The sequence below is a fragment of the Eptesicus fuscus genome, chromosome 22 (genome assembly GCF_027574615.1).
Source record: "Eptesicus fuscus isolate TK198812 chromosome 22, DD_ASM_mEF_20220401, whole genome shotgun sequence".
Lineage (NCBI taxonomy): Eukaryota > Metazoa > Chordata > Mammalia > Chiroptera > Vespertilionidae > Eptesicus > Eptesicus fuscus.
Window position 1 is genome coordinate 3,858,960 of NC_072494.1, and position 25,430 is coordinate 3,884,389.

Sequence of the window (25,430 nt, forward strand, 5' to 3'; positions counted from 1 at the left end):
AGCATCCAGCAGATGGGGGGGAAATCTTAAATCACATGATTTGACTGACTCATCCAAGTGGTAATACCTACTTTCATCACTTAATTCTCTGAAACTATTCTGATTTAAAGTTTGTGTTACAGTGTTATAATGTTGTTCTAGGAGGTAGTGCTATGGTCTTTCTAGTGATTTGGGGCAGACAGAATTTAAGATTGAACTGTATTAACCTGTAATTCCAAAAGGCTTTTCATTTGTCTGTCAATACTGACCTCTAGTGGCCAGCTAGAGCAATAGCATAGGTAGCTCAGCAGGCAAAGGTTTGTTCCCTGAGGAACAATCATAACATTAAGTTTAAAATATATTAGACCCTCGATGCCAATTTATAGCTTAAATCTTTAAAATTCCACAATAATCCACTGATCTCATAAATATCTGTGTACTCTTATTTAAAAACTAAGTGATAGCTGGCAAGTTCTTAGCTGTTTGTTTGTTTTTTAAAGAATTAAGGAACTTCAATGGCTTAGAAGCAGAACAAACTAAAATGCATGTTAATGTCAATCTTTGCATGCAGGAAAATGAGGAAGAAAGCATTGTAATGGCTTCTTTTCCTGGAAAGTGTGCACACATGATGCTGATATAAAGAATGACTCTGTCTTACCTCAGAGCCCTGATAGCATCTCCCTCATTCACCAAGGACTTCCTTGTAAGCCAACCATGCAAAGAGGAAAAGTCTTTATTTTTCAGGAATAAGTTATGTACTTCTATTAACATGTTGCTAATTCATTGGTTTTTAAAAGACGATAACTCTGGTAAGTCCACCAAAGAGAATCGCCTCTCTTTACAATATTAAAGTGGATCATTCTATACAAATAAACTGGGAAATATTTCCATGTTGCTTAAGCTATATTTATCATTTTGGATTTTCAAGGTAAAACTCTCTGACTCAAGTCAGTCAAAAATAATCAATCCAATAACTAGACTTCCTGGTTTTAGTTATTTTCTTCTAGTTACACTAGATATCCTAATGAGCACCTGAAAGCTAGATGTGAACATACTGCAACTTCCCGACACCAATCTCTCATCCTTCCATCTATTCCATCACCTTTACCTCACTGGGCCTGAAGTTCACGGCCACCTCTTTATGTTCCCTGTCCAAGGCCCAATACTCCACCCGCTCTCCTGTCACTCACTACCCTCTATTCCTTGCCTCTACCCCAGTTCATGCCACAAGGCTAACATAACCCTAACCCTGAATGCCACCTCTGTCTGCCTATGCTTAAGGAGAACTTGGCAACTTAAGAATATGTTTCAGATCTATCAATAGTCCCCAATAATCTACACAGCATCTCTGAAAATAAATAAGATATGGTTTGTTGGTAAAAAACTATTACTTTGAAAAATACGCTTCTACACTGTGGGATAAAAAAGGAGTTATGAAAAAAGCCAATTCAGTCCTAGCCAGAGCCACCAGGCCTGGGAGGGGCTGAGCGCTGACGCAGGCTCTCACTGTAGGAGGAAGATGCCTCGAGGAGCTGAGGGTACCCCAGCGAGGAAACGAGGGCCTCCGTTCTGCACCCGAGGAACCAGCCTCTGCCAACCGCCTGAAGGAGCTTCCGGTGCATTTTTCCTGGGGCCCCCCATAAAAGCCAACACATCGACGTCCACCCCGTGGAAGGTCGAGAAGAGAAACTAGCGGAGCCCACCCAGGCTTTTGACCCCCGAGACGGTGAGATAATAAACATGTGTTGTTGGAAGCCAGTTCCTTACGGCAGCCTTAGACCATCTGCCCTCGGCCAGTGCTGAGATGACTCTCAGCCACAGGAGGCCCCAGCTGAGCCTCGCCAACTGCCGCCCCACAGACGCTTTGATGACGTAAGCCACCCAGCGTTCGGCTGGGCAGTCATAAATAACGGGAGTAGAAATAAGGCCTAGGGGTGGAGTGCGTGGTGTTAAAAATCTCAAGCAAATGGCATTGGTGAAGGGTGGGGCCTTGCAATGAGAGGACAGGGTTAGTGAAGGCTGAGGCAGGCACCCGGAACTAAGGGAGGGCGTTGTCAAGGCAGAAGTCATGTCTGCACATTTACGTTCCGAAGACAAGGAGATGGTGAGGAGGGTTAAAGTGAACCTCTGAGGACAGAAGTGATGACTCGTTTGAGAAAGAATACCCTTGAAGACGTGGGAGTGGATGGGCTCTAACACCCAGGAGAGGCACTTCCCTGAGACAGAGGGAAGATGGGCATCAATATGGAGGGCCCACGCCTTTGGGAAAAGATCGCCTTGGTCTGTCCCACCTCCAGTGGACTTCCATCTGAAGCTTGAAGAATGTTCTTCTTTTTTTTTTTTTTTAAATCCTCGCCTCAGGATATTTTTCCATTGATTTTTAGAGAGAGTGGGAGAGAGAGGGAAAGACAGAGAAACACATCATTTGGTTGCCTCCTGCACGCACCTTGACCAGGCCCTGGGCCAGGGAGGAGCCTGCAACTGAGGTACGTGCCCTTGACCGGAATCAAACCCGCAACCATTCAGTCTGCAGGCCGATGCTCTATCCACTGAGCCAAACTGGCTAGGGCAAGAATGTTCATTTTGAGCCACAAGTTTGAAAGCAGCTATCATCATCATCATCATCATTTCTTGTTTTCCCTAGTGTATTATAAAAGCATCCCCTCCCCCACAAAAAACGGTAAACTTAGAGAGGTATTTTATTGAATTAAACACACACACACAAGACCATGAAAGACATTTCCTTACTTGAGCAGTGCCTTATCTAAACACCTTGCCCCCAAATCGTGGCTAGGTCCCCGGTCCTCTCACACAATTCAGCCTCAGTAATGTGCATTCCCACTTCATACAAACACAGGTTAGCACAAGGTCTGTGCTTGTTCCCTCAGCACTTGGAATTAACATTTTTGAACACTTTTAACTTTTTGGGTTCTGTGAAAGGAACGTTTTTAAGGCATTTTTGGCAGGTGCGCTGGCTAGCTTCACTGAACCCATTCATGAGTACAAGGGAGCTTTCTGCACTGGTTGCAGACCAAACCTAAGATGGAACTTACTGGGTAAACACTCCTGTTTACTTGTCATGGTAAATCATTTGATTTACGGTTGAACGAGTTCACTGTGCACAATCGTTTTGTGTGATAAATAAATTAATAGGTAACATAGAGGGGCCAAGACAGGCGGTCGCTTCAGGACAATGGAACACTGTGAGGCTTTACATCATGTGAATTATAATTTGTGTCGCTATACATTGCAATTAGCATCTTCATCATCATCATCATCACCATCACCATCATCATCGTTTTACTTTCACGTGGAACAGAAGTTTCTCCTAGAAAATGACCTTGAACATACACCTCATGGAGTAGCTAGGGTAGCGATACCCTTGTGTCTGTCAGGGTTCTCCAGAGAACCAGAACCAATAGGCTGTGTATGTGCACAGAGATTTATTTCCAGAAATCTGCTTACCTGGTTGGGGAGGCTGGCAAGTCCAAACTCTGCAGGCTGGGCTGGCCGGCTGGAGACCGGGTGGGGGGAGCCGGCAAAGGCCTTCTGCTTCAGAATTCCCTGGCTTTTCTGCTCCTCAGGCCTTCAACTGGTTAGCGGAGGCCCACCTACAACAGGAAGGGCAATCAGCTTGACTCAGACTTCACCAATTTGGGTGTTAATTTCACCCCCAAACACCCTCACAGACACATCTACAATAATATTTGGTCACAGAGCTGGGCACCATAGCCCAGACCCGTGGTCGGCAAACTGCGGCTCGCGAGCCACATGCGGCTCTTTGGCCCCTTGAGTGTGGCTCTTCCACAAAATACCATGGCCTGGGCGAGTCTATTTTGAAGAAGTGGCGTTAGAAGAAGTTTAGGTTTAAAAAATTGGCTCTCAGAAGAAATTTCAATCGTTGTACTGTTGATATTTGGCTCTGCTGACTAATGAGTTTGCCGACTACTGGCCTAGACAAATTGACACGTAAAATCAATCATCAGACTCTTTCTTAATTGTAATCAACTGCAATGCAACTTTTAACATTGGGCTGGAAGGATACACTCGTGAGGAACAGAATTGGGTGCAACAAGTCACTACCAGGGAGAAGCCTGTCGGATGCCCACCCCTGCCTCCATCACTTCTGCTCTGCTGGATAGAGCGTGTGCAAGGCATTGATCTCCATCCCCTCCACCCCTAATCTCTGCTCCTGCTCTTTAGTCTACATGGACCTGGTGTCTGGAACCATGAGGGGGAGGAGGGGAATGGATGATGGGCATAAGTAACCAGCAGAGTTGACCACATATCTAAATCTGAGTTAACAATTAGAGAGATATGAAAGCGTGTGATTGTGTGCACTTGTGTAGATGAAGAACACATTTAGAGGAAATCGTAGGTAGTGTAATTCATAGCTTAAAACCCGTTAGTATTGCAGCCATCCATCGGCTCTTGTGGTCACACGTTACAGCTCTGCCAGCAAGGATTTGCTTTAGGTCACAAGGCAACTAGATTCGTTTGGATTAACTTTGAAAAAGGAGACGCTGTTCAGACTCTCCTTGATTTTAACTTAGCAGAAGTGAAGACTCAATAATTCGCTTTCTCACTCTTCCATTATTACAATGTTCTTGACCTCATGACTGATACTGCTAATTCTAATTCTTCTCCGATGTACCTAATCTGCTATAAAGAATAGTTGGATAAGCCAGGGAGGATTTTCTGCTTCCTGGCTGTCAGCATCCTACCAAAGTGTCTGCCAGTGATATTCTTAAATTGAAACATGATATGAAAATCTGATAAGTGATTACTTAATGAAATATGTAAATATGAACTTGACTGGATTATTGTCAAATTTAACTGCTAGACTGAGCTTTCAACAAAATTTAAAAGTTACAACAACACGATAATAATCAAATATTATTTAATTATGACAAAGTTGATACTCATTACAATAATAGCAGCTAGCATTCATTGAGCTCTTACAGGCACTTTACATATATTATGTCATTAAATCCTCAGAAATTCTTGAGCTTGATATTATAATTATTTTACAGGTGAGTTTCAGAGAAGTGAAGCGATTTCTCAAGATCACAGAACTAATAATGAGTTTTTCTTCACCCATTTATGCCTATCTGTATATACACTGAGTGGCCAGATTATTATGACCACCTGACGTTTGTAGGCAAATTAGCCATACACTGCATCGTATGGGATATGGAAGCCGAAGGCCTGTTCGAACACCTTTGCTGTCTGCAGTTACCAAAATAAAACGTCTCCAATTCGCACAGGAACACAAGGATTGGACAGTCGAGCACTGGAAAAAAGTCATGTGGTCCGATGAATCACGTTTCCAGTTGCATCATGCAGATGGCAGAGTGAGAATTTTGCGGAAACAGCATGAAAGCATGCACCCCACATGCATGAGTACAGCCCTTCAAGCTGGTGGGGGCAGTGTTACGGTTTGGGACATGTTTTCCTGGCATGATTTGGGCCCTTTAATTCGTGTGGAACAACGTCTGAATAGCACAACATACCTAAGTATCATTGCTGACCAAGTTCATCCTATCATGTCGATGGCGTATCCCAATGGAGATGGCGTCTTCCAACAAGACAATGCGCCATGCCACGGTGCTCGTATTGTGCAGGAGTGGTTTCAAGAACATGAGGGAGACTTTACCTTACTTAGGTGGCCCCTACAATCACCAGATCTCAATCCAACTGAGCGTTTGTGGGACGAAGTTAAAAGAGCCATCGGGCAGCTGGTTCCACAACCATCAAATCTCACAGAACTGGACAGTGCTATTCATCAGGCATGGTGTCAGATTCCTCACATCACCTTTCAACATCTCCTGGAGTCCATGCCAAGAAGAATGGCCGCAGTATTGAAGGCAAAAGGTGGCCCAACGAAGTACTGATGGGGTGGTCATAATAACCTGGCCACTCAGTGTATATCTGTATGTATATATACAGATAGGCATAAGTGGGAGGGAGAGAGACAGAGAGAGAGAGGGAAGGAGGGAGAGAGAGACATCCATTGGTTGTCTCCCACACACACCCAGCCCAGGGACTGAACCGCCACCTGGGCATGTGCCCTGACCAGGAATGGAACTGGCAACCTTTAGGTGCACGGGATGACACTCAACCAACTGAGCCACACTGGCTGGGCTGTAACTTAATATCTTAAATATTAATATGCTTTTCTTCATGTATCCATTTTTTTCTAAGAAACAACCACCCAGATTGTTATCCTGTAAGTTATAATGCCCTTACTAACAGGGCACAAGAAATCACCCTAGAAACTGGGGGAAAAACACAAAAAGGAGGCCGTGGCCCATTATCCCCACGGGTCTTTATTCTGACAGGTTAAGAAACATGCACCCAGGACGGAATGGCGGCGGGCTGCCCGTCTTTACCCTTCACCTTTTCGTTTCACTTCAAAACTACACAATGGAGGTTCTTACAATTGTGCATAAATCAAAAAGAGGTACCGGAATAAAGAACGAAAGAGATCATCTGAGCATGAAGTAGATCCAGGAGTTGGGATTCTTTGGTAGCTACTGGCAGGAAATGCAACAAAGGTGGGTGTCAGGGAAGGGAGGGAGCCTGGGTGCCTACAGGGACCGGCGGGGGAGCTGTGTCTCAGGGAGAAACAAGCCTGCCCCGGGATCAACGTCCAGGCTCCGCTCCTTTTGGAGGCCCTGTTCTGGGGCCTCGCTCCCCTTTAACAACACGCCTCGCTGTTTCCAAGCCACGCAGCGCCCTGTCACCAAGCCCAGCCCTGAAGAGCCCAGCCGATCACAGCGACTTTCACTGGACGGTCTGCTGCTCCCCCTGAAGCAAGGTCAGTGCTGGATCAGGATGGCTCCCAGCCGGTGAGTCTGGCCCTGAAGTAAACAGAGGTAGCTCCATGCGAGCCCCACGGCTGAGAAACGGGGAAGTCTGGAGCAAGCTACCCGTCTGAATGTTCAGAGATTTCTGCATATTTTTTTTGATAGGAGAGTAGGCTTTATTTTACATGAGACTGGTTGCCAGTTTGCTTAATTTTAGATAATTGAGGTATCGCTGAATAATTGTACTGACCAAAATCATTATTTTGGAAAACAAATATTGACTAAACGTCAGACTTCTGTTGTTTAGATGTACCATGAGATTACCCAGAAGACAACAATAATTTGTTTTTGATCTTACGAAACAGGCATTTTCTCTGACTTAATACACTGTGATATACAACATGGCTAAAACTATCTAAAAATAGGTAAAGGCTTTTAAAACCTTCACAGATAGAAGCAACCTTATGCTACTCCCTCCTTTTTGCTAAAAGTAGAGAAAAAATACTTCCACATGCCTTTTGATTATAAGAAGCATATACACACATTTAATCAATTTTAATTGATTGATACTTATAAAATTAATTTTCAAAAGCCACAAACTTTGATCATTTAGAGGTTATCTCATTTGTAGACTCTTCAACACTTTCATTTCTTTCTTTTATACCAGGTGCCTGTTGATAATGTTGCTAAAAAAGGTGAAATTAAACAGGCATAATAGCAGTTTCTTTTCCCAAAATGACATACATTTCGAGCTGGAAGAGAATGAAAATGGCACGTGCCTCACACCCATATAAGTGAGCAATAATCAGAAGAAGAAGAAAGACAAAGTTCTTGCTCAAGAATAAAGGACAGAGGGCATAAGATAGAATGTAACTCATGTTCCAGCCACAATCATGGTAGATTTGGGAACCATCAGGTCAAGGTCTGTGGTTGAAAGAATTAAGAAAACTCTGGTTAATAATAACCCTGTAAGAGACCTTTCTGAGCATTGTTTTTCAATGGGAAGTTGTGAATATTGTAACGAGGTGTCAGTGGAATGAGAAATGCTAGATGTATCATATGCAGAAGATGCCCACTGGCCGCTGGACAGTCTCCTGTGTGCTCTGGGCTCTGCCTGAGGCTGTGCCCAGGGGGCAGCTGCAGCCTCTGACCAGGTCCTGCACCAGGTCCTGGGGCCTCTGACCGGGTGGAGGGGCCAGCAAACGATTTCTCTGGAAGCCCTGACTGGTGGCTGGTGCCCACAAGGACCACATGGAGCCTCAGGCCCCGGAATTTTGAAATCAAACATTGACAAGCGCAGCTGGTTTGAGTTTGGTTGAAGTTTGGATGCTGAAGGGATCTTAAGAGCTCAGCAAATATGGATGTGTGTGGCTTTCTTTAGCTTTTCCCATTTGGAAAAAAATGTCCTGAGGGGAGAATGGGAAAATGGCATCAGTTGGTCCTTAAGTAAACAGAAGGAGAAATTTCTAGAAATGGAAGAGTTGAAACTTCAGCATGTCCCGTTATGTACGCCTCTTGCTGGCTTTGGTGTTAATGTGTTCAGGATTTGATCTCTAGTGAACAAAACGTCAAGGACAGAAGTGCCCACAGGTGACCGTAGCCAGGTCTCGGGCCTGCCCTGCTGGGGGTGAGCGGGGCACCTGGGAGCAGCCTCGGGAAGGGGCACATTGCCCTTTTCCCCACAGACATGCAGGCAACGAATTCATTTGAGACTCAGAATCATAGCGGGCCTCATCCGGCTGTCACAGCAGCCGGACCACCCACGTTCAGCCAGTGTCTGTGTGTGGCCGGTTAAAAACTTAAAAAATAAAATAAAAATAAACAAATCAAATGAAAGATGAGCTAGTCAGAAAGGCAGAGCACATGATGGAATGAAGAATAAAAATTGGCAATCCTTATTTATGATTAAACTTTCATCTTTCTATCCTTCTATCAGCCTAAAAACCATACACTGTACTGTATGACACTCCATCTTCAGTTCCTGGGGCTTAAAGCATTCGCCTTGCCTGGGACAAGCTTGCCATCTAGTGGCCGTGACTGATAACTGCAGAATATGCGGCTGACTTCGGTGCACACACAGGCATGCATTGTTACCTCGACTTAAGCCATTCTTTTTATTAATTATTATTATTATTATTATTATTATTATTATTTTCAACAATTTATAGAGTGCCTATTATGAGCTGGGGTCTGGAGCTACAATGGTGGGAGAAAATAACATGGTTCCTAAAAATCTAGTGGGGAAGACAAACATTACCCATAAAATCAGCAAGTAAAAGTAAAAACAAAGCGAACAACTGTATGGCAGATTCACTGATTTAAAACTTAATAACAAGCTTATGAGGAAGGCGGTGTCTTAGTTTTACAGATCAGAGAACTTGGCAGAGCAGTTAAGGAACTCCCCCCTAAGTCACAGAGCTGAACAGGAATATAAACCGAGGCAGTTTCACTCCCAAAGCTGTGCTTTTAACTGCCTCTGAATGCAAAACGGAAACCCTGACACAAGCAAGATAAAGATAAGATTGGCTGACCCGCCCGTGTGGCTCAGTGGTTGAGCATCGACCTGTGGACCAGGAGGTCACGGTTAGATTCCCAGTCAGGGCACCTGCCAGGGATTTGGACTCCATTCCCAGTAGAGGGCGTGCAGGAGGCAGCTGATCAATGGTTCTCTCATCATTGATGTTTCTAGCTCTCTCTCCTCTCCCTTCCTCTCTGTAATCAATAAAAATATTTTTTTAATCGCACTAGGTACAGTGAGGGAGAGCAGACTGCAGGGTGTGTGCAGTGGAAGTGAGGAGACCGATTGGAGGGCTAGGGCAACATTCCAGGTGGGGGATGATGATGAAGTGCACGAACCAAATCAAACTTAAAAATGACCGGAATACAGAGGAAACCGTGTCATACCAGAAGGTACAAGGCATACGGGAACTTAAAGGCAAGGTCCCGTTTGGATGAAGACCAGGATCATTAGGGGATGCATTTGCCGCATGTCCAAGTGTGCAGAAACAAGAACCCTGAGTGTCTCCAAGCAAGAGCAGACGGTCCTACTTCACTGCTGCACGAGGCGAATGTAGGAGTCAAGCAGGGGTTAGTCAAGACATGAGCCCTGGCCTGAGCGCCCACCGGGCTGCTGTGTGCACGACGACCCGAAGACAAAACACGTGTGTGTTTCAACAGTTAGTTCCGTACACCGGGTTCTCCTGCCGGCGTGGACCTCGCAGAATTGCAAAAAGAACTTGCTGTCTCCGAGGTAGCCTATCCCGACAGTAAACCCACACCCACAGGCTCACACCGCACCCTCCTCGCCGGCTGGCGGGGCGGGAATCCCGCCGCCAGGGCGGCCGACTGCGCAGGCGCCACGCCCTGCCCGCTCCCCGCCCGCACATGCGCAACAGACTCTTTCTGTCGGGCTTCCCTCCTCCTTCCTCAGCTCTCTGTTCCTTCTTTGACAACTTCTTAAATCTTCACACTCTCTCAGGCACGTTTTAGTTTTTAATACCTTCCGCAGCCGCCTGGAATTCTAACCACGTTCCTTTCCAATCACTGCAGAGCCACGCCCTCCAGTCCCAGGAACCGCCCTCCAAAGTGTCACTCTCGCGAGAGTCTCGCGAGAAGGCGACCACCTCTCGCGGCATTTCCGTGCTACCAGAATCCTCCGCGGGAGGCGGAAAACTTACACATTGCTCCCAGCTTGTGTTTTGCTGCGGTGCTGCGCTCCGCGTCCCGGTCCTTCCTTCTCCGGGGCCGATGGCGGCCCCCGAGCAGCCGCTGCCCGCGGCCAGGGGATGCCCGAGCTCCGCTTCGCTGTCCCCGCCGCGGGGCGACCGAACCCTCCTGGTGAGGCACCTGCCGGCCGAGCTGACCGCGGAGGAGAAAGAGGACTTGCTTAAGTATTTCGGGGCGCAGTCCGTGCGCGTCCTGTCCGATAAGGGGCGACTGGTAAGGGCGCTCGCGTGGGGAGATGCGCTCGCGGCGTGGGGCTCCCCTCTTTTCCATCCCGATCTCCCGCGGGTCCAGCGACGTTCTGATGGGCGGAAGCCTGGAGCGGTGACAGCGCCGCGGGAAAGGGAGGTGCGGGGAAAGGCGAGGCTGAAGCACGGACCGTGGCTTAGTTATGTACCCATCCTGGGATCCCAAAACGCCTCGGAAAATGGGGGTGCTGCTCCCAGTCTCCGTACTCTCGGAACTAGGGAAGAAGGACTTAAAAAATATTGGTTCGTTTGTAAGCCAGGAATAAGACAGTCCATGAACATAGAGGAGAAAGTGCAATAGTAAATTGGAGTGAACTAGTTACAGAATTTCTATTTCATTTCTTTTAAACCTGACGATGTTTTATCTGGATTTGTCTGCATTAGAAGAGGAACGGCGCTGTTAAGTTTCTGCAAGGTGGTCTCTGCTGGGGAAAGTCATCCCTGGTGCTCAAGTCCCCCTTAGGACTAGGTGATTGGTTCTGACATGCAGCCAGGGTTGAGGTTCAGTGAAAAAAGACCAGTTTTGATCCAAGTGTCAGGTGCAGTAAGTCCTCAATGTCATTGCTAGGTTCTGCAACTTTAAGCAAAGGGACATACACGGAATCTGGTTTTACCATGGCTGATTGATAGAAACAAGAGTTAATCAAGCTCCTGAGGCAGCTCATCAACTTGTAAGGAGAGGACTTTGAACAAAATGACATTCATTATTCAAGGACCTGCTGTGTGCCAGCGGATACAAAGATTCTATGCGATTCAGTTTAAGTGAACTTAAGTCATCTTGGATCGGATTAGACAAAAGTTACAATGTACTCAAGCAACTTTAAATGCTTTAGGCAAGAACTCTTTCTTAGCATGATAATTTGTTTTCTTTTGACTTAGTGTTCCTTTTCTGTTATAAAAAATATTCACAATTTATATTTTAAAATAGAGTTCCTCCTTTGAACCCTTATTACAAAGATAAAGCCCAAAGGAAACATGCACTCAAGGAATTTTCTTTCTAAGAACATTTTTAAACTCTGCATTTGGGTGTATAAAGTTTAAGATCTTTATATGTATTATAAAATGGCAGATATTTTATATTTTTGGATAGTTTAAGGATAGTCCTTTGGGTATAGTAGTAGTTTTTAAACTTTTGATGTGTTAAACTATTTGACAGATGTCTAGCGAGCGCGTGCGTGCATGTGTGTGTGTGTGTGTGTGTGCATACCTGTAACAAAAAAGGCTACATAGTTTCCATCTCCAGTCTGATCCAGAGAAGATTCTAAACCACTGTGATGAAGTTAGCTTTAATCAGTTAAAATGATCGTGATTTTTTATTCTTTTCCAAGATTTTATTAATGTGTCAAATCACTAATAACTGGTAAAATATCAGACTTCCTTATGAAAAGCTGAAATTATATTTGAAGTAATTTTGTACCTTAATTCTTTTTCAGAAACATACAGCGTTTGCTACTTTCCCTAATGAAAAAGCAGCTGTAAAGGTGGGACTTTTTCTTTACTATCAAAATTAACAATTATCCAGTTTGGGTTCAAAAATAACACATAAACTATAGTTTTAAAAAGCAAAAGGGTTTGTATTTCAAGATTTGGCTCCACAGGCTACCTTGGACTCTTGTCAATTGGCAGATCTTACCCAAAGTCTGGGTATTGGGATCTGAGAACAGTAGATTAACTGTGAGCTGGATTTAACCAGATTTTAATTTTGCTAAGTGATAGGAAGCCAGTAAGAAAGGCTGGGCAGCCTGAAATTAGAAATGGGTAAGAAAGAGCCAGAGAAGTGATAACAGCATTAACAAAGGGCCTGTGGAAAGGTAGGTGGTCTCCAACAAATCACTGTTGGTGCAGTTATCAAATTTCCTATTCTTCCAACTGCAGGCACTGACAAGACTCCACCAGCTGAAACTTCTGGGTCACACGTTAGTTGTTGAATTTGCAAAAGAGCAAGATGAAGTTCATTCCCCATGTCCCTCTGCAGGCACAGACAAAAAGAAGAGGTGCGTAGACAGTTGGGTTTTCCTCACATTGATACATCTCTCTCATTGAATCTGGTACATTAAAACAACGTATTTTTGTTCCTAGTCGTGCATTAGGAGTTGATTTAATATTAGGAGTTAATGTGGGAAGAGAGTTCCGTTAACGACGTTGTATTGCAGACAGTGGGTGTCATGCATAGATAGGGCTTTTGCAATCAAAGACTGGCATTTGGTTTCAGTTATAACTCTTTGTAAGTTATATAACCTTTGCAAATAAGCTTTACACCAGTGGTTCTCGAAGACTGGTAGTCCCTGGACCAGCTGCATCCTCTAGGATCCTGACTGGCACACAGAATTTTGGGCCTTAACCCCGTTTTCTAAGTTAGAAACTGGGGGAAAGGAGCAAGGCAGCTATAGAAATTGGGGCGTCACTGTTGTACACCAGGTGAATTTCGGGGTTTTCCATCTTCAGTGAGGTTTACCACACCGTCTTCCTGGGGTTTCAGTGAGGATGAAATGGAATGTGGCATGTCATGGACAGTACCTGAACATTTTATTTATTATGGAACCGTTTTCATAATGCCATGTGTGAAAAGATAACTTCTTTCTCTGTATGTATTTTTTCACTCTATTTCTAAAGTTCAGAACTTTGATTCTGTGTGTCCTAGGTCTGAGGAGCCTGTGGAAGATGATAAAGAAAAGAAAGAACTTGGTTGTTTGACTGTAGAAAATGGAATTGCACCAAACCATGGGTGAGTGCTTTTTCTTTGTATTTTGTTGTTCTTTTAATTTTGTTCTGTGTGTGTGTATGTGTGTATTGTAAATCAGATAATTTATTCAAAAGGGATTTTTTTTTAAAATATATTTTATTGATTTTTTACAGAGAGGAAGAGAGAGGGATAGAGAGTTAGAAACATCGATGAGAGAGAAACATCGATCAGCTGCCTCTTGCACAACCCCTACTGGGGATGTGCCCGCAACCAAGGTACATGCCCTTGACCGGAATCGAACCTGGGACCCTTCAGTCCGCAGGCCGACGCTCTATCCACTGAGCCAAACCGGTTTCGGCAAAAAGGGATATTTTGTCATGTCTATTTTTAACCTGTTGGTTAAACATTTTGAGCTATAAGAATTGGTCACTGAATTTGGTTCCATTAGAATGTTCCGAGCCACAAGATAAGGTCTGATAAGAAAATTCTTACTTTCCTGTAATGCGGCCAGAAGACAGCTTTCTTCCTAAATGTGCTTGTTTGGGTCTATTAGGCACCAAGCAACCCTAGAGTACTGAGTTACTGGATCGGTTCTGCATGTTACCAGATTATCTACAACGAGTTCTTGACATGAAACTCGGGGGAACACATAAGCGTTTTCAATGTCTTTTCCAGGCTGACATTTCCTCTGGATTCCTGCCTCAAGTACATGTACCCGCCGCCGTCCAGCACCATCCTCGCAAACATAGTCAACGCCCTGGCAAGTGTGCCCAAGTTCTACGTCCAGGTGCGTAGAGGGAACCCAGCGTTCCCCGCAGGAGACGCATGAGGAACTTGACTTTTGATTTTCCTGCCAATTCTCAGAGGTTCCCGTAGGGTCCTAGTTAGACTAATGCCGGCAGCCATGGATGTTGCAGTAGCTTAACGATGTCATAACCAGTGCAGGCTGCTGTAACTGCCACAGAGCAGGCGGCTTATAACCAACAGAAAATGACTTCTCACGTCTGGAAGTTCGAGATGAGGGTGCCAGCGAGGCGGGGTTCTGGTGAGGGCCCTCTTCGGGTGGCAGATGGCCTGGCATGTGACCTACTTACTTCCCAGAGCCCCATCCCTTCCCCCCGCCTCCTAATACCTTCACAGTGGGGGTCAGGATTCAGCTTGTGAATTGGGGGTGGGGGGTTGCGTCACAGACATTTAGTGTATTTCAAATGGTAATGAAATATTACTGCATTCAAGTTCAGGCTTTTATAAACTATGGCATAAGCAGCCTGTTATGTTTAGTATTAATGCTAATAAACACAAGATAATTTGGGAAATGCAGTTTCTGGTAATTCTTGGTTACTGTAGCATACACCTTTAAGTAGAGATTCTTAAAGGAAAAGTCGTGGTTGACCCCGTGGCAAAGGTTTGAAAGTATTGATAGTAACAGGATACTTTTTGAAGTACAGAATGTAGATAATGTTGATTTGTTATTTTACTTCTGTTTCCTAATTTTACAATGATCAAGGGAGAAATAGCATGTGAGAAGATTTTGTATTGTAATAATGAGAATAACGTTTGCAGAGCTGACAAAAATTTAGGAAGGCTGACCTGATACCCCAGGGCCTTGTTCCAGGCCTGTCCTGGGGTCATGAAGGTGAGAGGTCTGCCGGCCTCTGCACCACATTAATCAGTAGTCATCGCAGAGTTTTTAAGTACGTAAAACGTGAGCTGACACCATTTTACTAAGCGGTTCTAAATGCTTTATCACTTTAAGGTGCTTCATCTTATGAATAAAATGAATTTGCCCACACCTTTTGGACCAATCACTGCACGACCTCCCATGGTAAGACAGCTCTTACAATTTTCAAGATTCAAAACTGCTCCCCCAGGGGTGGGATTATTGAGACTAAATGCTCCAGATGCTGGGCCCTTGGCCTCTCCTGTGCCCTGAAACTAAGGAGCAGGTCCAGAGTCACTGTGAGGAGCATAAGGGTCACGTGGAGAATGGAGAGCGGGAGAGCCGCCAAGGAAGGCCGGCCCCCTGCAGAGCTGTTAGCCCTTTGATCCAGAGCAGCGTGCCCCTGTAGGATAATTACGTGGAGCCGACTTCCTTATCTCACCCGCTGCTGCGGTTTTGTGGCATATAGAGCTTTCCTTGCAGAAGAAAGGTTGCTAATATTTTAATTAGAATTTACTATGCACATCTGTCAGGGATGGAGGTAATAGGTTTTGTGTGCTGTGGAATAATTCTAGTTATTTTGCCACAGTCCTTTTCCAGATAACCGCAATGAGAAATCATTTTCAGTGCTGACATTTACATAGAAAATTTTCCCGCCACCGCAGTGCCTGGCTCAGTGCAAGGGTATTAAGATTATGCCAACTGCAGTTAACAAATAAACTCAAGTCTTAGTCACTTGACGCAGTATAAGCTACTTCTTGCTCATGTCAAGTTCATTCCAAAAATAGGGCAGCATGATGCTCTGCCCTACTGAGTCATTCAACAGACCTCGGTTGTCCCCACTGCGCATGTTCCCACGTCGGTGAGGGCTTGCCGTGCAGCCTGCCGAGCACGAAGGAAGAGAAGTTCATGGGTGGAAGGTTTTCATGCCAACCCTTCGTTGGCTAAAACAGTTCCCCGGTGAACTCTTAACTGCCAGGGAAGTTGGAAATACTTGGTTACTTTTGCATACACTTTTAAGTAGAGACTCTTAAAGGTGTACGCCAGGTGCCCAGGAAGAAGCAGCACGTGTTTGCTCAGCTAGCCATCAGCCATGCAGGCGTCCCTCCGTGTGTGGAGTGTGTCCGAATATCATGAGCTACAGAGAGATGAGAATCGTGCATCGAATGGAGTGGTTTATCTGTTCTGGAAACATCATCGGTTTTGTTGTTGTTTAGTATGAAGACTACGTGCCGTTACACGCCCCTCTGCCACCTGGGTCTCCTCGGCCCCCGGAGGAACCGCCTTTGCCGGACGAGGACGAGGACTTATCGAGTAAAGAGTCCGAATACGAAAGCAGCGATGAGGAAGACCGACAGAGGTCCGTGACTTCATGTCATACTTGTTTAGATTCGAAGAGACACATCTGAGAAGAGATTCTCTTGCTCTTCTGAATTTTACTGTAATTCTTGGTAATTTGGGGACATTAGAATTTGTTCATCCCCAACGCCAACCCCTCAAGCATATAGATAGTAGTTATACATTTTTTTTAAGTCTCACCTAAGGATATGTTTATTGATTTTTATTTATTATTTTTTTGGAGAGAGGAGGGGGGGGTGAGAGGGAGAGAGAGACAGAGGGAGAACCATTGATGTGAGAGAGAAACATTGATCAGTTACCTCCTGTACTCGCCCCAGCCAGGAATCAAACTGACAACCTTTTGGTGTACGGAAATAATTTTTTCCTTTCCCTTCCCCCAAGGCAGAATGGCCAAACTAATGGAATTAGCAAATCTTCAGCCCAAAAGACCAAAAGCAACAAGACAGCGCCATGTGAGAAAAAGGCGAAAAATAAAGGACATGCTGACCACACCTGCGCCCGTCTCTCACAGGTAGCTGTGCTTTGGATTATGGAATAAGGGTTCTGTAGGCGCTAGTCTGCTTGCGGAACTCACATTTCTTCAGTACAGTTGGGCAGAGATGTCTGTTTGCCAGGGAGTTCTATGTATTTCAGTACCTTAATCAGATTAAATTACTCTTAATTGTGATTTTAATTTCATGGAACTTTTCTATGTCAATTTCCCTTGCGCTCATAACTTCGTAAATTGAGAAAGGCGTTTGTTAAAATGATCTTTTTCTCCATTTTCAGTAGTCCTCATGTACTGTCTCTCTCACTTGCTGACTGACTATGCAATCTATCTAAACTAGGAACTTAGTAGGACTCACAGTAGAACGTGTCAGGGTTTCTGGAAGTAGTTAATGCAGGTTTTACTTGGTGAAGTGCCTGTAGTGTTGAGGGCTTTGTCAGTGTTAGCTTTTTAAAGTACAGTAAACACGAAATAGTGTTTGCCTGGGACATTCTTTGCGGTTGCGAAGTAACGCTGTGATTGTCTGTGAATGCAGTTTACACCCGGTGCTGTCACCGTCGGATGTATTCGATCAGCCACAGCCGGTCGGGAATAAAAAGATTGAGTTCCATATATCTACCGACATGCCCGCTGCATTTAAGAAAGATTTGGAAAAGGAAGATGATTTTGAAGAACAAAATCCTGGTAAGCACGTTCTAGTTCTTTTTTCCGAATAAAGGAATGCTCTTTATTTTTTATTGAACTTACTGGGGAGCCGTTGGTTAATACAGTTATATAGGTTTCAGGGGCACAATTCTATAATGTATCATCTGTATGTGGTTCCGTGCCAAGTCAGGTCTCTTTCCACACATTTGTCCCTCCTTTACTCCTACCTCCCCCTTCTCTGTTTCCCTCTGGTAATCACCTTACTGGTTGTCTATGAGTTAATTTCTTTTTGTATTTTTTTTTAATCCTTTCACCTTTTTTAAGGAATTTAAAGTAAATGCTCTTTATTTTATTTTTTTCTTTATTGATTAAGGTATTACGTATGTGTCCTTATTCCCCCATTATTCCCCCCCCACACACACACACTTATGCCCTCACCCCCCTGGTGTCTGTGTCCATTGGTTAGGCTTATATGCATGCATTCAAGTCCTTTGGTTGATCTCTCCCCCTTACCCCTACCCTTCCCTACCTTCCCTCTGAGGCTTGACAGCCTAATCCATGCTTCTCTGACTTTGGATCTGTTTTTGTTCATCAGTTATGTTGTTCATTATATTCCACAAATGAGTGAGATCATGTGTTATTTATCTTTCTCTGACTGGCTTATTTCGCTTAGCATAGTTCTTTAAATGCGATGTAAACACGTTTCTCAGTCAGCGTTTGTGTTAGAATTATATTCCATACGCAACGTTTCTGTCTTAGTATTTGTGAACTATATGTAAAACATGCAGTTAGGGCTTCCTCAGTACCGTGGGATACTGTCCATTGTCACCCTTTTTATATGATTAGAACTGGTGCTTTGATGGGAATGTCACATTGCCGGTTGCGAGTAATGGACTCCAAGGAGCACTGGAGTCTGGTTTGTACTGGTGTTCACACTGGAAATGCACTAGAAGGATTCTTACGCTGACTTATTTTTTCATTGCCCGTTAAGTGTGATGTTCAGTGGTTTTGTGTGTTGGTTAGGACACAGCAATGTGACTACCTTGTGAGTAGATGCCTGCAGGCGCCAGTTCTGTTAGTACAAGTTTTGTACATTATGAAGACACTTTCACACTCCTGCCATCCCTGAAATATTTACTGTCTGAACCTTGACAAGTAGACTTGCCCTCCTGTTCTAAAGTAATGAGAAAAACACCAAAGGGCTTAGTGCCAAAGACGTCTTGAAATTAAAAGTGGAAAACAGACCGTCTTGAAAGGAGGGGTTTTTAATGGCTCCTGTTGACCTTAACCCTTAGATTTACCTGCTGCCCAAGGCGATGCGTCCACTGTGGGATTTGGAAAGATCTTCCCCAAACCTAACCAGAGCGTCGCAGAGGAAAGTAAGGAAGACTCGGACGAGACGCCGTCCGAGTGTATCTCCAGGCGGGAGCTGGAGAAGGGCCGGGTCTCTAGAGAAGGTAATTCCATGGCAGGAACCAGCCTTGCTCCCTTTGAGGCTTTCAGATTGATCTAAAATATCTTAACTTTACTTCCTTGTTTTGTTTTTAAATAAGAAATGGAAACGCTTTCGGTTTTCAGAAGTTATGAACCTGGTGAACCAAACTGTAGGATTTATGTAAAGAATTTAGCTAAACATGTTCAAGAAAAGGTAGGTCAAAATTTGTAAATGAAGCTTATTATTTTACGATTAATTTTTTTTGGCTGGACTTTCTTACTTTTTTTTTTTTTCTTCTTATTGAAATCCTAGGACCTTAAATTTATTTTTGGAAGATACGTTGACTTTTCATCAGAAACACAACGGATCATGTAAGTGGCCGTCCTATTCTCAGAGTTTTCTTTTCGCCGGTCAGGAAGTAACCCTGGGTCATCCCCGCGCCGGTCCCTTAGTGAGAAGCGGAGTCGGCAGGCTTCTTTGCCAACGGCAGGTCGTAACCATCCAGGGGTTTCATCTCGGTGCAGGCCACGTGGTCCCGTTGCAGCAGCTCAGGGCTGCGTTCGGAGCGTGAAAGCAGCCACAAACAAGACCTGAAACTATTGGTGGCCGAGTTCTAGTAAAATGTACTTTAGAGAAGCAGCCTCATCACATACCCGGTCCCAAAGCAGAGGTTCGCCTGCACAGGAATCACCCGGCGAGGGTCGGGGCCCCTCCCCAGAGCCTGGGTTTCCGGGCTGAGGCAGGGCCTGTGGCTCTGCGTTCCTCCGAGCTCAGGGATGCTGCCAGCGCCGCTGGGCCGAGTCCACCTGGCAAACCACTGCGGGTGCTTCGCCCTGTGGCCCAGAGCAGTCGGGCACAGCTTCTCTCTCCCCCCGCAGTCACTTCTCTGAGCTGGACTGAGTCAAGCAAGGCTCCTATGAGAGCATAACGGATATGCTTTGTAAATGATAGAAAAGCCGATGTTTGCAGTTACAATTTTATTCTTTGAAATTCCAGAATAGTTGGCTCCCAAGTCCATAAGACTGTTGGCCATGTAAACTAGAAGCAGAAGAGGTGAGGAGAGAGATTCTCAACTACTTAATTTTGTTTTAAACTTCTTGAGCAACCAGCACTTTTCCAGCCTAGTCTGGCCTTGTGTACCTTTTTAGATGGGTATGCACGGGTCTTAAAATTCTCCAGTATATGCATTAGTCCCCGATGCCTCTTAATAACAAAGGTTTTCTTGCTGATCCTTTTTCTTGTTGCTGACTTTAAGTCATGATGGTAAGAAACATAAATAAATATTTTATGTACATCGGTATGTACAAATGTGTGTATACATTCTTTTCTTCTATTTCCAGGATTGCCTGCAATTAGTTTCATGGGGAAAATAATTCTATATGGAGAAAGTTGTGCACAACAAAACGACAGATTAATAATTGTTCCCCATGGGACTTAGTCATGTGAATTTTAAAATTTCATTGCATTTTTTCATGCTTTATATGATTTTCCTAGTCCTATAGACTCTCTAAATGGCAAGCAGTACATTAGTTACAAGTTATAATTGCTTTTTCTAAGGAGTCTCCAATATAGCTTTGTGTCCAAAATGTTAAAAAAAATACACTATGAAAGAGTGGAATTCTACATGTGGAATAACACATGTGCTTCGTATTCCGGTCTCTGACTTGAGCTCATAAAACGACAGTGAAGGAAGCACTGTCTCCGTGGGCATCCCTGTGGAGTGGTGATTAGTGACATCTCTTCCTGCTCTGAAACGCTGTTCTTTTTCTGGGGTTATGATCAGCCCTTCTGTTCTTGGTCAGATAGTTGTGTTTTGTCTCTTGGGTAATAGTATTGAATTGGTTGCGTGGGATTTTTAAAAAATAGAGATATGACATAACTTAAGAAATGTGCTTCATAGTTGCTAGTAAGATATTTTTTAAATCACATAAATACATTTAAGATAGCTAAAAAATATGTGTAAGCGCACCCTCAAACTTCTATTGTCTACTCATAGAATCAGTTTTAGAACTGACTACAAAATACAGTTCTAGAAAGCGAGGAATTGATGTGCTAATGAGGTTGTATAGTTGTTTTCGCTCTGAAATGGCGACATTCCCATTCATCTGGTCACCGTGGTTTGACGTTCTTCGACTCACGCCCGCTCGTTCTTCTGACCTCCAGGTTTGACATCCGCCTGATGAGGGAGGGCCGCATGAAAGGACAGGCCTTCATTGGGCTCCCAAACGAAAAAGCAGCAGCAAAGGCCTTGAAGGAAGCCAACGGATACGTTCTTTTCGGAAAGCCTATGGTGGTTGTATCCTTTTAGCCTGGCTGTTCCAAACTCGAGTTTTTAGGAGAAGAGTGTAGTTGAAACTAATTTTTATCAACCTTTAGGAGACTTAACAACTGACATTCTACCTGGAGGTACTCGCTCACAGACGCACTTAGCTGAGAGAGATGAGTGTTGTTTAGATGAACATGGGAAATGAAGGAGCCTCAGCAGCAGCGTGAGGTTATGGAGACGTAGCCAAGTCTAAACCTTCCTCTTACACCCCAACAGTGCGTGTGCACGCTGAGCCTGCGCCTGCAGTCCCCCGAATTCCTTCAGGGTCATTACAGAGATACAGTTCATTGTAGTTTTATCGTATATTTTATCGTACTGTAATTCATATTTGCATTTAAGAATTTTAATAAACAAAATAGACCATTGGTTAATCACCCTGCTTTTAGTGAATGTAGTTTGCAAGTTATTCATCAGTGGGATAGATGAAGGTCTAGTTGTGGAAGATACTGACTGGAGAGAAAGGTACATTTTTTACTTCTCCCCCAAATCGTGGACAGCAGGCAGATAAAACATATTTAACAAACGTCTGAGAGTATAAAAATAAATATAAAAGATAAATTCAAAAACTGTACTTCTACCCTGAATTAGAAAGTTCCTGATAATTAGGAAAGATTGCTTCCATGTTTGTAAAGGAAACCTTAATTTTTAAACATTAGCAATTCGCTCGATCTGCTAGACCAAAACAAGATTCTAAGGAAGGAAGAAGGAAGTGATGAGAATCGGTAAAGGTAAGTGTGGGTGGGAATGAATGAAGGAGACTTTGAGGTTCTGCCACCTAAACTCTAACGGAGGCGGGCCCTGTCGTTCCCCGCCCACCACACCTGTCTGCCTCGGAGCTGGCAGAGCAGTAACTCAGTGAAAGCCCTCAGTCAGGGCCATGCAGCCATCTCTCCATCTCTGTCTCTGTCTCACTGTGCAGTTAATTCTCAGTCAACTTCAACATTATAACTACAGAATAAGGCCTGTTTGTATATAAAAGTTATATTTGGAAAATGGGTTTTATGAGGGGAGTGTGTGTCAGATTGCCAGAGTTTCTGTTCAGGAGGTCTGGGGTGGGGACCTTGGGAAACCAAGAAACCTCTCCCCCCCACCTGCCCCCCAGTTTTTCTGTGACGGGGTGTGTGGGGCAAGCCAGGACAAATCAGTCATCCTTGGTGGGCCTGAGCTTTTGATTACTAATTACTAATTGAACACTTAAGAGAAATACATACGTGTCTTTTGTGGAATGAAATCTTTTGTCTTTCAAATGTGTAATTCTAATGCACATTCAAGTAATTTTATTATTAAAAATGGTAGAATTACATTTCCAACTTTAAAGTTGTGTTACATTGATGAAAGAAAAATGAATGGAAATATATCATTTTTTACTTTTATTTAAAATATTTCTGCCTTTGTATACTGGAAGAACATGAAGTAAATGGGTCAAAATTACTGGTGTTAAGCTGAAAAAATTATTTAACTTAGAGAAAATTTTGCTTCATGTTTATTCCTTTTATGAGATACCTTAAATATTTGAATTTTGTTTTAAAACATCCATAGTGGTATAGTCAGAAGTCCTACAAATGCCTTAGAGGAACATTTAACAAGAAACAATATTTAGTGTGTGTTTTTAAAAAATCATTTATATGTAAACATGTGGAAAGTGAGAAGAAATTAAACTGCAACCCGCTGTTCTTCTTTAGAAGCATTCCTGCGTAAATACCGCTGTAATACTGTCATGCAAAGTGTATCCTTTCTCGTATCCTTTTGGGGGCAGTGCTTTTGTTTTTTGTTTTCCTTAGAGATGTTTTGTCCCTCCCACCCATTGGTCCAGAATAAGCAATACTTTTTTGCAACTTAAAAGAAATATTTCTAAATATCAGTGTTGATTGAACCAATCTTTTATGGGTTTGTTTAGATGTGCTGCTAAATTTTCTAGACTTTCCTTTAGGTTACGTAATTTTTTCAGGGAAAGTTAGTGAATCAGGTCAATTTATTTACTTGTAGAATGTATGTATTTACTTTACTATAGAATTTAGCCCTTTTTCTTCATTTATGTAATTTCTAGATCAAATTCAGTAACATGTGTTCTGTTTTCTGACATATTAAAGGCCCAGTGCATGGATTTGTGCACTGGTGGGGTCCCTCAGCCTAACCTGCAGGAATCAGGCCAAAACCGACTCTCCAACAACCCCCAAGGGGTCCTGGATTGTGAGAGGGTGGTTCTCGGGTGATGCACCCCTGAACTGGGCTCCTTCCTCTCTGGTTCCGGGTGCGTCACCCGAGAACTGCTGCTGCCATGTGTCTGCAGCTCAGCAGCTCCTGCATTGAGCGTCTGCCCCCTGGTGGACAGTGTGCATCATAGCTACTGGCCAGTTGGCCAGTCGCTTAGGCCTTTATATATATAGATTTAGTTTAGGTATTCTGTATAATGTGTTGTAAAATTTGGTTGGGAAAATGTTTTTTTCTTTTATTTTAAGAATTCAAATATTACAAAATATTAGCTAGGTAAAAAATAGCATAACTAGATTCCTATTTAAATTCCAAATAAGAGAAGCAGACCTCACGTTTGAAGTGTTGTTGAAATTTCCTTTGAGACAGACAGCAAGTAGGAATACCTTTTTCCTCTTTCTTTTTCTAAACCAAACAAAACGAAAGCAAGAAGAAAAGTGTAACAGAGGTGGAAGACAGAATGTTGACTCAGGGTAGCACATTAAGTGGAGAGAAATAGTCTCAGTGGATATGTCAGAACAGTGATTTCCAGACTAGTTCATGACCAGGATTACCCAGAACTGAGTCTCAGACTTGATTGCACACTGAAATAACCTGGGAAACTTTTAATGTATTGATTAAAAAACAAAAACAAAAAACACTAAAAAAAATCTACTGATGCCTGGGTTCCTCCCCCAGAGTTTTGACTTATCGATCGGGTATGCAACATAGATTCTGGGGTTTTTCAGACCCCCCTAAGTTTTGACTCTAATATGTAACCAAAGTTGAGAACCACCTAGGAAGGATTTTTAGACTGAAATTCCTGAACTGGGTCCTAGAACTAATAAATCAAATCTCTGGGAATCGACGAAGAATCTAATTTGAAAGGTTCCTTCCCTTAGTATAGTTATAAGGACTGACCAGTGTGGATATGAATTTGTGAGATTAAAATGGTTAGCTACCTAACGTCACCTACCCGTCTGCCTTTCTAGGTAGGAAAATAAAGGTTGGTTGGTGCCTGCACATTTCCTTCTTGCAAATCCTGCTATTCTTAGTCCTCTGAAAACAATTCAAACATCTGTTAACAATCACTCTCATCCTAAGAGTGCAAAAAATTATAGATATTGAAATTGCTTTTTTCCCCCAATAGGGAGTTAAATGTTTCATTTTTTAATGTTATAAATTAGTTTCTTTATAAGCTGTTTTTTAGACAAAATGTTGTACTGACATGATTCACTAATTTTCTAAGTATAAATATTTTACCTTTTATTTATTTTTAAACTAATGAACTGCTTTATACTCATTACTGCTTTCAATGAATTTTTATGGTATTTTAGGTTCCTTTTGAATTCCATGTCTTTCCTGGGTTTTGCACCTTTGAGAAGAAATTGACCATCTGGGCTATGGAACTGTGCGTAACAGCTTTTAAAGTGTATTTAAAAATTAAGTGTATTTGCACTTAAATTAGTTTATTGGACATACATTATGTGCATTTTAATCAGCTTTCTATATAATAAATTATTTTTTTCACTAAAATAATATTCTTAATTTTAATGTTTTACATAGCTAGGAAAGTATGATGGTGGTTTTACAATATTAAATTAAATTGTATTTTAATATTACAAATAATGTCCCTTTTTAATTCCTACCTGCATACCAGTGCACTTACTTGCAAAATTTTCTTTAAGTAGGAGTTTTGTTTGTCTGGCTAGGAGGTGTGTGTGTGTGTGTGTGTGTGTGTGTGTGTGTGTGTGTTTCCAGTTTAGGGAATTTGGTTAGTCTTTGATTTTTGTGCCGCCATAATCTGTTAGAATATCATTCAAAAGGTACAAATGTTTCCCATATAAAATTCCCTTCCCTTGGTGAAATTAGTTTCAGCTGTAGGT

The 25,430-nt window shown here is 43.2% G+C and overlaps 1 protein-coding gene across 2 annotated transcripts; it reads left to right on the top strand.

The window, feature by feature from the left end:
* Positions 1-10,460: 10,460 nt before the first annotated feature.
* Positions 10,461-25,147, top strand: RNPC3 (RNA binding region (RNP1, RRM) containing 3). 2 transcript variants are annotated; one of them, XM_008147093.3, is made up of 15 exons: positions 10,461-10,727; positions 12,193-12,240; positions 12,635-12,753; positions 13,401-13,484; positions 14,118-14,229; positions 15,199-15,267; positions 16,320-16,462; positions 16,847-16,972; positions 17,484-17,632; positions 18,889-19,050; positions 19,147-19,241; positions 19,341-19,399; positions 21,192-21,324; positions 22,011-22,082; positions 24,882-25,147. In XM_008147093.3, exons 1-14 carry the CDS (start codon positions 10,536-10,538, stop codon positions 22,065-22,067), a joined length of 1,548 nt encoding a protein of 515 aa, XP_008145315.2. In that variant the 5' UTR covers positions 10,461-10,535; the 3' UTR covers positions 22,068-22,082; positions 24,882-25,147. The 2 variants fall into 2 exon arrangements, with proteins under 2 accessions (XP_008145315.2, XP_054568143.1); XM_054712168.1 differs by lacking the exon at positions 24,882-25,147 and adding an exon at positions 23,037-23,080.
* The last annotated feature ends 283 nt before the right edge of the window (positions 25,148-25,430 follow it).

Coding starts and splice junctions, on each gene's coding strand:
- RNPC3 (XM_008147093.3), top strand. CDS start 10,536: ATGGCGGCCCCCGAGCAGCCGCTGCCCGCGGCCAGGGGATGCCCGAGC. Junction 10,728..12,192: donor TGTCCGATAAGGGGCGACTG/GTAAGGGCGCTC, acceptor ATTCTTTTTCAG/AAACATACAGCGTTTGCTAC. Junction 12,241..12,634: donor ATGAAAAAGCAGCTGTAAAG/GTGGGACTTTTT, acceptor TTCCAACTGCAG/GCACTGACAAGACTCCACCA.